The sequence below is a fragment of the Aquarana catesbeiana genome, linkage group LG03 (genome assembly GCF_042186555.1).
Source record: "Aquarana catesbeiana isolate 2022-GZ linkage group LG03, ASM4218655v1, whole genome shotgun sequence".
NCBI lineage: Eukaryota > Metazoa > Chordata > Amphibia > Anura > Ranidae > Aquarana > Aquarana catesbeiana.
Genome location: NC_133326.1, coordinates 75,540,108 through 75,556,970, shown reverse-complemented (window position 1 = coordinate 75,556,970; position 16,863 = coordinate 75,540,108). Strand labels below are relative to the sequence as shown.

At 42.8% G+C, this 16,863-nt stretch overlaps 1 protein-coding gene across 2 annotated transcripts in view; it reads left to right on the top strand.

The window, feature by feature from the left end:
- Window positions 1–16,863, top strand: part of AP4E1 (adaptor related protein complex 4 subunit epsilon 1) — a 147,644-nt gene that overhangs the window by 79,137 nt on the left and 51,644 nt on the right. For both annotated transcript variants that reach the window (XM_073618706.1, XM_073618707.1), the window contains exon 11: window positions 14,391–14,533. In XM_073618706.1, coding sequence (XP_073474807.1) covers window positions 14,391–14,533 — 143 coding nt within the window. The remainder of the gene's footprint in view (window positions 1–14,390; window positions 14,534–16,863) is intronic.

Below are 16,863 nucleotides of genomic sequence, written 5' to 3'. Positions count from 1 at the left end.
AACCATTGGGAATGAACATAGAATTGGATCTAAATTGCTTTAGATCCAATAACTAGCCCCCTTTTTTAACTGTTTTTGAACTTCTAAAGTTCAATTTAATATTTTCTCTTTATTTACACATGTCATTATTATTCTCCTTCTTATAAATAGTGTTACATTACCCTTGACTATGGCGGCGTCTGTTTTAGGCAGCGAATTGTGGTCGGAATACTTGCCGCCATCTAGAGGAATCTGCTGGAATCGCCTAGTTTATCATATGTAGAGAGAGGTATACCACCTATTGTCTAACTTTAGATTAACAGACATTTTTATGTGTGGGGGATAAAGGTAATATTACTATTAGTACATCTATTTGGGGTGTCTTTGCCAATGTAATGAAGATTAAATCTATTATTGTTCCCTGACCAAGACTGAGGCTGCGCACTAAGTTCCCCTACTAATCACTCTTACTATAAAAAACGTGCCCATTAGTGACCAGGTACGCTTTCTGAAGACGTAAACAACGAAACGTACGTTGAGGCGGTACCTGGTCGCATTTTTTACTTGCGCAATATCCGGTCCAGCTGGTTGTCGGTGTAAGCCGGTGGAACGCACGCCATCCACGGAGGCGAGACGGAGGTGACTCCACACAGCATTCCCCTGACAAGCCAGCAGCCCCATTGCCGGGATAGGCACTTTTAAATGTAAGGGGTCCATTTGGCCACTTTCTTATACTTTTGATTTTAACAATAAAAAAACGGAATTATGCTATGGATATTCTTTTGCTTTCTTTGTATATCCTGCCTTTGCCATTGAGGAAGAAGGTCTCTATCTTATCCATCCCATCCATGTAAGCAGGCACTATCCTGCACAAGCACAGTTTGACTATCTTTCCTAGGAAAGAAGTCAAATTGGTCTGGTAAGCAGATCACTTATCCACTTCACTATTGGTATTAGTATCTCTCTAAAAGTTTGGTGGAGGATTATATACCTTTGTTGGAAGACACTGCAAGACGGTTATAATTATAAATATACACTTTTTAATTGGTTGGTACAAAAATTACTAACTAGCTAATAAGCACTATTTATATATAGCACCCCCTACACTCAGTTTTTCACATACCATTAGGAGCACACCACTCTTTGAGGGGAGCAGCAATCTATTTATATATTTACATTTATCCTAATTAGTTTGGCGCAGAGTTTTTCACTTAAATCTCAATCCATGTCCTTAGCCTGCTTGTCTTCAGCAAACTGTTTGTGCATCATCTTTAGAAGAGGCTTCCTTCTGGGATTACAGCCATGTAGACCAATTTGATGCAGTGTGCGGCGTATGGTCTGACCACTGACAGGCTGACCCTTCAACCTCTGCAGCAATGCTGGCAGCAGTCTTACGTCTATTTACCAAAGACAACCTCTGAATATGATGCTGAGCACATGCACTCAACCCCTTTGGTCGACCATTGCAAGGCTTGTTCTGAGTGGAATCTTTCCTGTTAAACTGCTGTATGGTCTTGGCCACCGTACTGCAGCTCAGTTTCAGGGTCTTGGCAATCTTCTTATAGCCTAGGCCATCTTTATGTAGGGCAACAATTCTTTTTTTCAGATCATCGGAGAGTTCTTTGCCATGAGGTGCAACGTTGAACTTCCAGTGACCAGTATGAGAGAGAGAGATAAGACCAAATTTAACACACCTGCTCCCCATTCACACCAGAGACCCTGTAACACTAACGAGTCACATGACACCGGGGAGGGAAAATGTCTAATTGGGCCCAATTTGGATGTTTTCACTTAGGGGTGTACTCACTTTTGTTGCCAGCGGTTTAGACATTAAAGTCTGTGTGAGTTATTTTGAGGGACAGCAAATTTACACTGTTATACAAGCTGTACACTCACTACTTTACATTGTAGCAAAGTGTCATTTCTTCAGTGTTGTCACGTGAAAAGATATAATAAAATATTTACAACAAATGTGAGGGGTGTACTCACTTTTGTGAAATACTGTATACTGCGATTCTGTACTTGCCAAATATGCTGCAGAAATCTTGCCCTAATAAGTCTGGCTGCAGCCATTTTACCTGTGGGCGGCTGAAGCTGCTGCCTGTTCACTTCCTGGATTTACACAGACACACACCTCCAGCTCTGCAGCCCTGCAGTTTTCATTGGCCCTCTTATGACTCATCCCCCTTCCTTCCTGGCAAACTCTCACAAAAGTGAGTGCTGTGCATGGTGTCATAAGCCTAGGCTAATGACCAGACAAGAAACGGGAAGTGGACTGTATAAGGTATTTACTGGCAGGAAAAAATGCCCGGTATACACTGAGATTATCGGACGAATGATCATCTGTTTGTTTTTTGTTTTTTCTGTTTTTTTTTTTTGCATGATAATCTCAGATCGAATCTGATGAGTTTACTAAAGTCACGAAAATTCTCGTATGACAGAGAATAAAGATTCGGAAGTGATGTCATGTGTTGTATTGCATTTTCGAACAACAGCTGTACTGATTAAACGAAAACCATAAGCTCTAGCATCGTACGATAAAAAAACATTTTGTGCATGTCCGATCAAGTAATTTTGGATGAACTGTCCTGATCGGCTCTCGAAAGCTCTGTACTAACGATCAGATTATCATACGATCGCTTCGAAGTCTGAATTTTTCGTACGATTTTCTGATCGTGTGTACCGGGCATTACTATCCAAAGTTAAAACAACTATCCAAAACTAAAAAAAGTTTTGCCTTTTAGTTCTGCTTTAGGAGGCATATTTAGAAAGCAAATCTTGGACAAAAATAATTATACAAAAGATGAGAACTATTCAATAGATACCAAACTGATTTAGATGGGGCACTATGTAAAATGTACATAAAAATAGAATGCAATCTCAAATTCATATTTCACAATAGAAAACCATATCAAATCTTTAAATTGATGGCAGCAACACATCTTAAAACAGTTGGAACAGGGCCATGTTTACCACGGTGTAGCATCCCTTCTTCTTTTAACAACACTCTGTAAATGTCTGGGAACTGAGGAGACCAGTTACTGGAGTTTTGGGAGAGGAATGTTGTCCCATTATTGTCTTGGGTCGTCTTTTGACGTATTTTTCATTTCAAGATGCGCTAAATATTTTCGTTTGTTTAAAGGTCTGGACTGTAGGCAGGCCAGTTAAGCCCTCGAACTCTTCTGCTTCTAAGCCATTCTGTTGTCAAAGATGCATTATGCAGTTTAGCATTGTCCTGATCAAATATGTAAGGCCTTCCTTGAAAAAAAAATGTCTTGTGGATGGGAGCTTCCGCTGCTCTTACACCTGGAAATATCTTTCATCATTGATGGTACCTTTCCAACTGTGCAAGCTTCAAATTCCATACACATTAATGTACTCCAATACCATCAGAGATACAGGCTTTTGAACGGAGTGCTGATAACAAGCTAGAAGGACCCTCTCCTCTTTTGTCTGGAGGAAGCGCCATCCATGGTTGCCAAAAAGAATGTCAGTATTCTAATTGCCTGACATACAATATTTTAAATGAGCTTTGGCCCAGAGCAGACGACGGTGTTCCTGGATCATGGTCAGATATGGCTTCTTCTTTTGCATGATAGAGCTTTATGTGGAACATTAGTCAGAAAATTAAAGCTATAGTAAAGGCTTGTGGTGTGTTTGTGTGTTTTTTTTTTTTTTAACCACTTCCAGCCCAAGGCCATCATATGACATCTTTGAATTTCAGTGGGAATATCTGAATGATGCCTGCAGCTACAGGCATCATTCAGATATCCTTGTTTTCAGCCGGCGATTCTGTGCACCATAAGGACGATCATAGTGGCAGTTCCACCATCGGGGGCCCGGAGAATGAATCGTCCGCCGCCGGATGACGACCATAGAGATTTCCGGTGACCAAATGGTCACCAGTCATCTCTGTGACCATCAGAGGCCTGGGCGCAGCGTTATAACGTTGCCTCTGGGCCACAATTGTAAACAAAGTGCGTTCATGGCTGGTAAGCATAAGATAGTCCTTTTTTTTTTTTTTTTTGATCTTATGTATTCCAGCCAGGAGGAGAGATGTGGGGTATTATTGACCCTGCATCTCTCCATAAAGAGGATCTGTCATGCACCATTCCTATTACAAGGGATGTTTACATTTCTTGTAATAGGAATAAAAGTGATCAAAAAAAAAAATGTAAAGGAGAAAGTGTAAAAATAAAGTAAACAATAAAAAAAAATATATTTTTTAAACTGCCTCTGTCCCCGGTAGCTCACGCTCAGAAGTGAACGCACGCGTAAGTCCCATCCACATATGTAAACGCCATTCAAACCACACATGTGAGGTATTGCCGTGTACGTTAGAGCAAGAGGAAACAATTCTAGCACTAGACCTTCTCTGTAACGCTAAACTGATAACCTGTAAAAAAATTTAAAGCGTCGCCTATGGAGATTTTTTAAGTACTGAAGTTTGGCACTATTCCATGAGTGTCCGCAATTTTAAAGCGTGACATGTTGGGTATTTATTTACTCGGCGTTACATCATCTTTCACAGTATACAAAAAAATAAGGCTAACTTTACTGTTTTGTTTTTTATTCTTTATCGTACATTACGGGCACCTTCAGGTGATGGACACTGGCACACCATAGACAGGAAGTTCAATTCCTCATATAACCGCTCCCCTTAACGGGAGTACCTCAGTTTTTTTTGCCAGTGTCTTCGGTGTTGGTCACGAGTAAAGATGTGCTAGGCTGAGCTCCGCTGGAACATTCTTTGCTGGGGCAAGCTGTGCAACCAGATCCATTCAAAGTGTCTTTTCCAGGCCGAATTGAATGGTACTCGGGTCTAGTGTTGGAAGAAACAGGGTTTTGCCTATAACGCTTCTCTTTTTAGAGAGCTGGACCCCGGGATCCAGTATTTTTTTTTTCAGCCATATTTCCTTGTGGGGTGCTTTACAGGCCCAGGAGTGTGGATCCCCCGATTAAAAAGGGGCCCCGGTTCCTGAAGGTTTTTCAATGGAGCCCACCGTGAGTGATGAAGATTGGATCTGGTTACAACAGAACTCTGCAGCTGGATAAGGTAAGGGAGATTCCTAAGGAATTTTTCTAATTCTTGTGGGTTTTCTCCTTTAAGTAAATGTTGTCATGCCTATAGTCATCACCGGGGGCTGTCAAGAGCACGTATCTGATTCCATGCTTGTCAGTCTTGCTCTGTGTCACAAGCTGCATGCTTCCTCCAGCCCAAGCCCCAGGTAAGACTTGGGAAAGGGGGTTTTCGCTTTTGAATGTCCCCCCACCTGGACAGCTTCTCTCCAGGAGGCAGAGGGAGCATGGTTCAGTCAGTGGTATGCCACGCTGCACCCGATGCTGCCGCCATTACGGCGGTTCCCCATCCAGCAGCTCTCCTCCTCCTCTCCTCCACCCCAGCCCTCCAGGGGGTTTGTCGGCATGGTTCAAACCCAACGCGGGGGCTGTGTAAGCTATAAGGTGCACCTTTTTCAGGTGCATACAGCTAAAGACAGCAACAGAGCAGACGGGTGGCATGTGATTGTGGGTGGCATGTGAGTGTGGGTGACACAGGCATTCCCAGGGCACGTTTACTTAGCATCAGGCTGAGCTTAATAGCAGCAGAAGTTGCTGGACTATTGCTCAGCAGTGGGTGCATTTTTTTGGTAGTACCTCTGCGTTTGTGCTCAGCATTATGACCAGAGGGGGTAGTACAAATACCACAAAAAACAAGGGCACAAAGGGGTCGCCCTCAGGCCCCAAGGACCTTCCCTCTGCAACACCATCCCCCCCTGAAAGATCTAGGGAGACTGGTCAGAGTGAGCCATCGGGGTCGTCAGGGGCTGCAATTGCTTCCGACACTTCAGCCCCTGTCTATATAACTGAGGAGGTTTTCTCCTCAGCTATGAGTGGATTGGGGCGAAAGGTTAGCGGCTTTAATCGCATCTTCACAGAGTGGAAGAAAGCACATTAGGTCCCTTTCTACCACCCAGGATCCTCAAACAGAGGAACAGTGGGAGAGGGAAGAATCCCCCTCAGGGGACTGTAAAGAGACTGATGGGATCCGACTGACTTACTGACTCTTCTGCGGGATCAAGTGGGGAAGGACCTTTGCATTCTCTTACTGAAATGGTCCGCTCCACATTTAAGCTACCCTTAACTGAGTTGGTTGAAGAGCCTACTTCTTGTTTGGGTTCACTAAAGCCTCCTCAAGCTTTGTGTGCCTTTCCTGTCCATTCATTGCTGGAAAAGCTTATGTATTCTGAGTGGGATCACCCAGATAAGCATTTTTTCCCTCCTAAAAAGTTGTCAACACGTTATCCTATGGAGGAAAAATTTACTAAGATGTGGAGTATACCAGCAATTGACGCTGCTATATCCTCTGTGAATAAAAGTTTGACTTGTCCGGTTGACAATGCGCAAATGCTTAGGGATCCAACTGATAAAAAATTGGAATTCCTGTTGAAAAACATTTTTTCCCTGGCAGATTCAGTAGCTCAACCTGCAGTGGCGGCAATAGGGGTATGTCAATCCTTGAGAGACCATTTTGAAACAGGTGCTCAAGGTTTTCCCTGAACAGCAGGCCCAGGAGTTAGCCGAGCTGCCAGTGGCTTTGAGTTTTGCAATTGACGCAATCAGAGATTCTATTCTTCAAACCTCTCGCCTTACGCTTGGGTTGGTGCATGTGCGTAGAATCCCATGGTTGAAAAGTTGGTCAGCCAAAGCGCCATGCAAAAATGCTCGATTTCTGCTGTGAAAAGCTGTTTGGGGATGATTTGGACAAATATATATAAAAAATATCAAGTGAGAAAAGTACCCTTTTGTTAGTTAAGAAAAAGAGTAAACGTCCCTCATTTAAATGGGCTCTTTCTCCAATGCCAGGGGCATCAGCCTCCAGGCAGTCCCAACGGCCTCCACCGTCGGGTTCAAGAGGTAATCCTCGGGTCAACCTCAGGGACAAAAGAAGTCCTGGGGGAGGAAACCCACAAGACAGAATGCTAAAGCCTCTTTATGAAGGGGCACCCCCGCTCGTTCGTTCTGTAGTTCTCAAGGGTCTGGCAGGAAGAATTTCGAGACAGATAGGTGGTCTCCACAGTAGCTCTAGGTTACAAACTTTCAGAGTATTTCAGAGTATTCCCGTCTCCTCATTTCCTCAGGTCAAATGTCCCCAAAGATCCAGAGAAAAACAAGTCTCTCTAGCGTTAGACCGCCTTTTGTCGCAAAAATTGATCATGGTGGTCCCCATGGAAGAGCAGGGGTTGGGGTTTTATTCAAACCTTTTCATGGTGCCAAAACCAAATGGAGGTGTCAGACCCATTCTAGGTCTCAAAGATCTAAACCGGTTCCTAAAAAATTTGTTCTTTTCGCATGGAATCAATCCGATTAGTAGTCTCCATCCTATAAGGAGGAGAATTTCTGGCATCAATTGACATCAAGGATGCATGTACCTGTTTTCCCCGCTCACCAGAAATATGTATGTTTCGAAGTAGAAAAACTTCATTTTCAGGTTGTAGCCTTGCCTTTTGGTCTGGCTAATGCACCTCGGATGTTTACAAAACTTCTGGCCCTTCCTCTGGCCAGATTAAGGACTCAAGGTATAACGATAATAGCTTACCTAGATGACCTGCTCTTGATAGATCGGTCGGTAGCCCACTTGGACCAAAGTGTGGTCACCACAGTCAACTACCCGGAATACCTAGGTTGGGTCCTCAACCTAGAGAAATGTTCTTTAAAGCCAGTAAGAAGATTAGAGTACTTGAGTCTGGTTATAGATACAGCCCAGAAGAGGGTATTTTTACCCCAGGCAAGATCAGCGCCATAAGGGAGCTGGTTCAGGTGGTCAGGGCAAATTCATCTTTGTATGAGGTTGTTGGGGAAGATGGTGGCTTCATTCGAAGCAGTTCCCTATGCTCAGTTTCATTCGAGACTGCTGCAAAACAGTATCCTGTCTGCATGGAACAGGAAGGTCCAGGCACTAGATTTTCCGATGCGTTTGTCGCCAAAAGTGCGCCTTCTTCTTACCAGTTACCTGGAAGTTGATAACAGATGCCAGCCTCAGGTTGGGGAGCAGTCCTGGAAGAGGCGTCTGTCCAAGGGAAATGGTCCAGAACCGAAAGGACCTTGCCCATCAACATTCTAGAGATTCGGGCAGCGTACCTAGCCCTAAAGGCCTGGACATTCAGGTTGGGGGATTCTCCTGTCAGGATTCAATCCGATAATGCCACAGCAGTGGCTTATAACAATCACCAAGGGGACACCAGAAGTCAGGCAGCCCAGGCAGAGGTAAACCATATCCTAAACTGGGCAGAAAGCCATGTGCCGCGCATATTGGCAGTCTTCATTCCAGGGGTAGAGTACTGGCAGGCGGACTACTTAAGTCGCCAGCAGTTGTTCACGGGGGAATGGTCCCTTCACCCCGACATCTTACTGGCTATATGCCAAAGATGGGGGATCCCGTAACGTAACTCTGTTTGCATTCAGGTTCAACAACAAAGTCGCCAACTTTGTGTCAAGAACAAGGGATCAACTCGCATGCGGAACAGATGCGTTGGTGACCCCGTGGGATCAGTTCTCACTGATTTATGCATTCCCTCCTATTCTGCTGCTACCTGGACTTCTTCGCAGGATCAAGCGGGAAAGGAAGTCGGTAGTTCTTGTGGCCCAGAAGATCTTGGTATGCAGAAATAGTAAAGATGGTGGTAGAGACCCCATGGCCCCTATCACCACGTCCAGACCTGCTATCGCAGAGACCAGTGTTCCATCCTACTTTACAAACGCTAAATTTAACGGCTTGGCTATTGAAACCCACATTCTGAAGAATCGTGGTCTTTCAGGCTCAGTGATATCTACTTTGATTAATGCAAGGAAGCCAGCCTCCAGAGTCATTTATTATAGAGTCTGGAAGGCATATGTCTCTTGGTGTGAATCCAGGGGTTGGTATCCTAGAAAGTATGTCATAGGTAGAATTCTTGCTTTTCTGCAAATGGGGTTAGAAATGAAACTAGCCTTGAAACTATCAAGGGCCAGGTCTCGGCCTTGTCGGTATTATTTCAACGTCAAATTGCTTTGCATTCTTTGGTCCAAAGCTTTATACAGGGGGTAACGCGGCTTAATCCACCGGTTAGAGCACCCCTGAACCCTTGGGATTTGAATTTAGTTCTGTCAGCATTACAGAAACAGCCTTTTGAGCCGATGCGACATATTCCCTTGGTCCTTTTGACAAGGAAACTAGTTTTTCTGGTAGCCATATCTTCTGCAAGAAGGGTATCGGAGTTGGCGGCTCTTTCTTGTAAAGAGCCATATTTAATCATTCACAAGGATAGAATAGTATTGCGTCCTCATCCTAGCTTTCTGCCCTAGGTGGTTTCAGGTTTTCATCTAAACCATGATATTGTTGTACCTTCATTTTTTCCAGAGCCCTGTTCTATGGAAGAAAAGTCACTACATTCTTTGGATGTAGTGAGAGCAGTCAAAATCTATTTGAAGGCGACTGCTCAGATTCGGAAAACAGATGTTTTGTTTGTGTTGCCTGAAGGTCTTAGGAAAGGACAGGCAGCGTCGAAATCCACTATTGTCAAATGGATTCGGCAAGTAATTATTCAAGCTTATGGTTTGAAGAGGAAAGTTCCACCTTTTCAAATCAAAGCGCACTCTACCAAGGCTGTTAGTGCTTCATGGGCAGTGCATCACCAAGCCTCCATGGCTCAAATCTGCAAGGCCGCAACTTGGTCTTCAGTCCATACATTCACCAGATCCTATAAGGTGGATGTAAGAAGGCATGAGGATATCCCCTTTGGGCGCAGTGTGCTGCAGGCAGCAGTATAGGTCCTCAGGTCTGATTTGTACCCTACTTTTGTTGGTGCCAAAACTTCAGTACTTAAAAAATCTCCATATGCGACGCTTTAAATTTTTTTTACAGGTTACCAGTTTAGTGTTACAGAGGTGGTCTCGTGCTAGAATTATTTCCTCACGCTCTAACGCACACTGCAATACCTCACATGTGTGGTTTGAACGGCGTTTACATATGTGGACGGGACTTACATGTGTGTTCGCTTCTGAGCCGGGGACAGAAGCGGTTTAAAATATATATTTTTTTTTTATTGTTTGTTTTACTTTATTTTTACACTTTCTCCTTTACATTTTTTTTTTTTTTTTTTATCACTTTTAGAAGAAAAAAGGGATTTTACAGGTAAGCGGTTATAAAAATTCTATTTTTTAATTTATGAAACTTTTTTTTTTTCCCAGAAAAAAACGCATTTGAAAAATTGTTGCGCAAATACCGTGCGAGATAAAAAGTTGTAACGACCGTCATTTTATTCCCTAGGGTGTTTGCTAAAAAACATATATAATGTTATGGGGTTCTGAGTAATTTTTCTAGCAAAAAATTATGATTTTTACATGTAGGAGAGGTGTGCCAGAATAGGCCCAATATTTAAGTGGTTAAATAACAAACATGTTATACTTACCTGCTCTGTGCAGTGGTTTTGCACAGATCCTCCTCTTCTTGGGTCCCCCGGTGGCGCTCCAGGCCCCTTCCTCCTGCCGAGTTCCCCCAGAGAAAGCAGCTTGCTGTGGGGGCACCCAGGCAGGCTCGCTCCAGAGCAGCTGCTCTGTGGATCCATTTACACACAGAGCCGTGGCTCGGCCCCGTCCCTTTGTTTCTTCACTGGCTGTGATTGACAGCAGTCAATAGCTCACGCTGCTGCCTCAGCCAATGAGTGAGAGTCCCGTGGATCAAAATGGGGTAGGTAAATATTAGGGGGGTTGGGGGGCCTGCTGCACAGAGAAGGTTTTTTACCTTCATGCAAAGAATGGGGAAGGAGGAGAAGGGGGGCCGAAATTCTGACGTACCTAGCCCGCGACGAGGTCCAATGGAAGTGGGGACAGAGTCCTGTCAAAAATAGGTACCCTGTTAATAAGAAGATAAGAGAGATGAGAGAGAGGAAATTCCACTTTTGGGTGGAACTCTGTTTTTAAGTCCTGCTAGATCACTTCATGCTGGGCCCTTTTGCAGGTATAGTTATTAATGCATGCCAATATTCTGTTTGCTTTGTTAGCAGCAGCTTGGCATAGCATGCCCTTGCTGAGCCTGTCATCTACTAGGACCCCCAGGTCCTTTTCCATCCTAGATTCCCCCAGAGGTTCTCCCCCCAGTGTATAGATTGCATTCATATTTTTCCACCCAAATGCATCATTTAAAATTTTTCTACATTAAACCTCATTTGCCATGTAGTTGCCCATCCCATTAATTTGTTCAGATCTTTTTGCAAGGTTTCCACATCCTGCGGAGAAGTTATTGCCCTGCTTAGTTTAGTATCGTCTTCAAATACAGAGATTGAACTGTTCACCCCATCCTCCAGGTCGTTTATGAACAAATAAATAGGATTGGTCCCAGCACAGAACCCTGGGGGACCCCGCTACCCACCTCTGACCATTCCGAGTACTCCCCATTTATCACCACCCTCTGAACTCGCCTTTGTAGTCAGTTTTCAATCCATGTACTCACCCTATGGTCCATGTCAACAGACCTTATTTTGTAAACGTTTATGGGGAACTGTGTCAAATGCTTTTGCAAAATCCAGATACACCACGTCTACGGGCCTTCCTTTATCTAGATGGCAACTCACCTCCTCATAGAAGGTTAATATGACAATGCCCCTTGCACACAGAGATTTCTCCAGATTCTCTGAATCTTTTGATGATCTTCTATACTATAGAAGATGATGATGATATATTTAAAGTCTTTAAAATTTTATGTTCAGAAACATAATTTTGAAATTGTTTGACAATTTTTAGACGCAGCTTTTCACAGATTGGTAAACCTCTGCCCATCTTTTTATACCCAGTCATGTTACTGACCTATTACCAGGTAGCTGCTGACCTATAATAAACAGATACTCACATGTCACATGATCCAGCGCCGCCCTTACGCGGGCTAGTTCTTCATTAGGCTTCGGGTTCCTGGCGCTGGCATCTTAACTGTGGGCAACGAGTTGTGCTGTGCATTGTGAAAGGTCCCAGTCTTCTGGGACCTGTAACGTGTCCCAGAAGACTGTGAGGAGGGAGGCAGGATGAGAACTTCCGCTTCTATCACCTAAGCATGTCAAAATCAGGTACCCCCCCAAAATGCCATTTTTGAAAGAGGAGGGGGTAGGGGGCTTTAAAGCGAACTTCCCCCCTTTTGGGTGGAGTACCAATTTATCACAATATTTGGGTTGTTCTACTTGGCATTCATTTTGATGTTATTTTTGTTTGGTTGTGCAAACCGCGGGTATATATTTTACTTTTTTTTTATTTTTATTCTCCAGTATAATCTCAAACCACAGATAGGTGTATAGATACATTGGCTGAACTACTTAGAAGTTTTGCTGGTGTATTGTAGCATTCTCACCACTTTATTTATTCTAATTGGGTGTTAAATTGTGGGGAGCTGGACAAAGAGGAGTCGCCTGTGAAACTGCATGCACTTTGTGTCACAATAAAACATGCGATTACTTTAAAAGTATCTGCATTTGCACTGTTCTCTGCTGGAAGCTTCTGCCAGGGCATCTATAGATATACACACTTATGCTGCTGTTAGCCATTTGTTCAGTCCACAAAGAACATTTAGGCAGTGAATCATGAAATGAAGACAAAGGGAAATAGGACTATTTCTGTGTCATTTGCTACTAAGCAGTTTTATTTTCTCTGTGCACTTTAGGAAATGAAGCTGTGAACGACAGCCATATTTTATACACTAGTTTTATGCAAATTCATGACCCAGAACAATGTATACCAACAAATGGGCTTGGAAGATAGGAGTGGGGTTCAGAAAAGGCCTTGTTGCAAGTCTATTTAAAAAAAATATATATTTACAGTACATACAACGAAAAGGAGACATTCAAATATTGTTTAAAGACAAAGTCTGCACACTTTGGTCTCTCTTTATTTTACCATATTTTAAAGTAGAAGTAAAGCATACCCCAAGGAAGCAATTACAGTATCTAGATGACCAATTGCATAGCTTATAGTAAATATTAACAATATTTTTAAGATTGCAATGCCAGTGCCTGCTCTGCAACATTTGCACTGTTTGTAACACAGAAAAGAGCGGCAAATGTTCATTTAAGAATGGGACAACATTCTTCTGCCAAAACTGGTCTCCTCAGTTCCTAGACGTTTACAGTGTTGTTAAATAAAAAGCTGATCCTACACTGTGGTAAACATAGCCATTACCCAACAATATTTTGATATTGTTCCACAATTTTTAGACGCAGCTTTTCACAGGTTGGTGAATCTCTGACCATCTTATTTCTCTTAGGATGACCTTACACGGTTCAAAATTGAACCGTTAATTGGCAGGCTGAATGTACCAAGTTAATCAATCCAAGTAGAGTAGGGTAGAGTAGAACCAGCGTGCTGGATTCTCTTGCGATTATCACTAAAAAGTGTTCACCGTGTATGGCCTGCCTACCTCTCTAGGATGCCTTTTGTATACCCAATCATGTAACTGGCCTCTTGCCAATTAACCTAATTTCGTTTCAAAATGTACTTCAAGCGCTTCCTTGTTAGTACCACTTACTTTGTCAGCTTTTTATTGCCCTGTCTCAACTTTTTGAGACTTGTTGCTGCTATCAATTTCAAAAGGACCTTATTTTTTCAATGGTACATTTTATCAGTTTAAAGACTTCATATATTTTATATTGTGCATAAAATATGGGTTTGGAATTGGGGTTGTATATGTACAGTATATTACAGAAGGACATAATTTATTAGTTCTTGCCATTCATTTAAAGTTGTTTCTGTTTCAGTATGTGCTGTCCAGTTTAACATGCAGTTACTTTGTTTCCCTGTTTACATTGAATTAAAGCGGGGTTCCACTCAAATTTTTAACTTAATCTTACCCCCTTAAGTTAATTGCATAGATGTTCAAATGCCGCACAAAATTTTTTTTTATCGCTGTAAATACCTTTATATTGTACTTGATTGTGGCACTTCCTGTCTCTCCTCCCATGGGAGTAGGCGTGTTTATTGCCTTTCCCCAGCGCCGCACTGTCCCCTGGGAGCTTAGTGTCAGGATTCCCAAGATTCACTGCGGAAACAATGATCATGCGCGTGAACAAGCTGTGAATGAACAGCATTCACCGCATCCAGGAAATCAATGCTTGTGGGCTTCACATGCCCACAAGCAAGATAGAAACAGCCAGCATCACATTTTTTAAGTTATTCTTCAGTACGAAAACAGACAGAGGCAGAAATATTACACCCAAACTGAGTATTATTTTGGGATTAGCAAAGTGTCTCAATGACCTAAAAAAAAAAAAAAAAAAAGGTCGCCGGACTCCCGCTTTAACACCTGATAGTAACAGAATGCTCAAGTCTTGCATGTGCTCTGGAGGGAGCCCGTTCTCCTATTTCAAAGTTCTTTTCATTTTTTTTCTTTCATACAGACACTGGAACTCCTCTATCGAATTACAAATGAACAGAATGTCACCGTTATTGTACAGAAAATGTTAGAATATTTGAAAGAAAGCAAGGATGAATATGCAATAATCGCCTTGGTTGGGAAAATAGCAGATTTGGCAGAAAAATATCCTTTTTTTTTGTATGTACAACATGTATTGATTTCACAAGAGACCCGATTTAATCATAGTCGTATTCTTCTGAAGTTATTTGGAAAGCGTGTTTATTTTAGAGAAAATGGCTTTTTATGTAGTGGATTTTCCTCTTTTCTCTAGTGTAGTACCTCTTAGCAGTTTGTAAAGCCAAAGAGCTGAAAACATGAATGGTAGGTGGCTTAAATGGCTTAATTTCCTGATGATTCTGGTGCTGTATTCATCCTGATAACTATGCATTGATAATTATGAAAATTCAAGCCTTTCAGTTAATTGTGTGTGTGTGTGTGTGTGTGTGTGTGTGTGTGTGTGTGTGTGTGTGTCCCAGTATTTTCTGCTTTCCAGGCTGCTAACACCTCCTCCAAATGCTTCCTAGAGGGTATTTATCTAAAACATCAGTATACTAAATGTACATATGTTAGGGGACAGCCATATTTTCTTTTCTTCTTTTTTTGCAGGTTGTGCTTCCTGCATACAAGTAGTACAGTGTAGTGACTGTCCTTTACTGTTCTGCCTCACAGATCAAGCCTGTTGCCAGGAGAATTTACAGCTGCCTACTGTAAAAGAAGAAGCCTTTTATCTATTTGATAGACAGTGTAGTGAAACATTGCTTTCTTAAAAATCTCCCCGTACCGCGGATATCGAACACTTCTGCGTGTCTGATAATACTTCTCCTTGCTAGGCACTGTGGTTCATTCCAATCGACCCCTACAGTGGGTAAAGAAAAGAATCACCCCCTTTAAAATAATCATTTTGTTGCTTTGCATCCTGAAATAAAGACAGTTTTTGTGTTATCCAGCTGTGTTTACTCAGTTCAACTTATAACATTCAAGTGAAAGATAGAACACCAACATGTCAGAAAAATAAAATTCAAAAACAGAATCACGAAGTTAGAAAAAGGATCACCTCCCTCCTAAAAAAGGACTTGTAAACTCAATCATGTGTAGCTAAACACCTTCTCAATGGCACACAAAGCCCTTTGACTTTTAACTGTGGTCAGCTGTTGTCATTTTGATTAGCTCAGCATGAAAAGAGCTTTCCTGGAGCATTTTAGTTCCTAGTAGGGCTACTGAAGCAAACAATCAACTATGGGTGGCACGGCACTGTCATAAGATCTCTGGGATTAGGTTGTGGACAAGCACAAGTCAGGAGATGGATACAAAAAAGGCTTTGTCAATGCCTGGAAGCACAGTGAAGTCTGTTATTAAGAAGTGCAAGGTATTTGGTACAACACAGACCCTCCCTGGATCAAGATGTTTCTCTGAACTGGGTGAAAGTGTCAGGAGGAAACTGGTCAGAGAGGCTACCAAGAGGCCTACAGCAACTTTGAAGCAGTTGCAGGAATTTATGACAGAGTAGTCATTGTGTGCATGTGACAACAATATTCTCCACAAATGTGGCTTGTATGGGAGGGTTGCAAGAAAAGACACTCCTCAAAGGCCACATACAGTCACGGGTGAGCTTGGCCTAAAACGCACCTTAAATAGTCTGAGGCCACATGGTATTATGGTCAGATGAGACTAAAGTTTGAATTATTTGGCCTCAAGACCAAACAATATGTCTGGTGGGAATTCAATACAGCTCACCATCCAAGTAACACCATTCCTACAGTAAAGCATGGAGGTGGTAATATCCTGTTATGGAGGTGTTTCTCTGCAGCAGGGACTAGAGCACTTTTCAGGATAGAAGGAAAATGGTTGGGGCAAAATGCTGTCAAATTCTTGAGGAAAATCTGCCCCCTGCCAGAAAGTTGTCGATGGGTGAAAGGTTTACCTTCCAACATGACACACAGCAAAAATTACCACACAGTGGTTGAAGAAGAAAAAGGTGAATGTCCTTTCATGGCCTAGTCAGAGCCCAGACCTAAACCCCATTGAAAATCTGTGGAATGACTTGAAGACTGCAGTCCACAAACGGTCACCGTTTGCAAATATTGCAAAGTCTAGATGTGCAAAGTTAGTAGAGACATATCCCAACAGATTAAAGGCTGTAATTAAAGGCGTTGTAAAGTAAGAAGGTTTTTAAGATAAAAAGCCTTCTGTGTGCAGTAGCCGCCCCAGCACCCCACAGATACTTACCTGAGCCCCATCTCTCTCCAGCGATATCCATGAGTTCCTCGGCCATCTGGGACTCTCCTCCTAATTGGCTGAGACACAGCAGTGGCGCCATTGGCTCACACTGCTGTCAGTCAAAGTCAGCCAATCAGGAGTGAGATGGAGCGGGTCTTAATCAGGGCTCCATGACTGTATGAATGAGCACAGGGAACTGTGACTCAGCTCAGGGGCCCCCGTAGCAAGCTGCTTGTTGT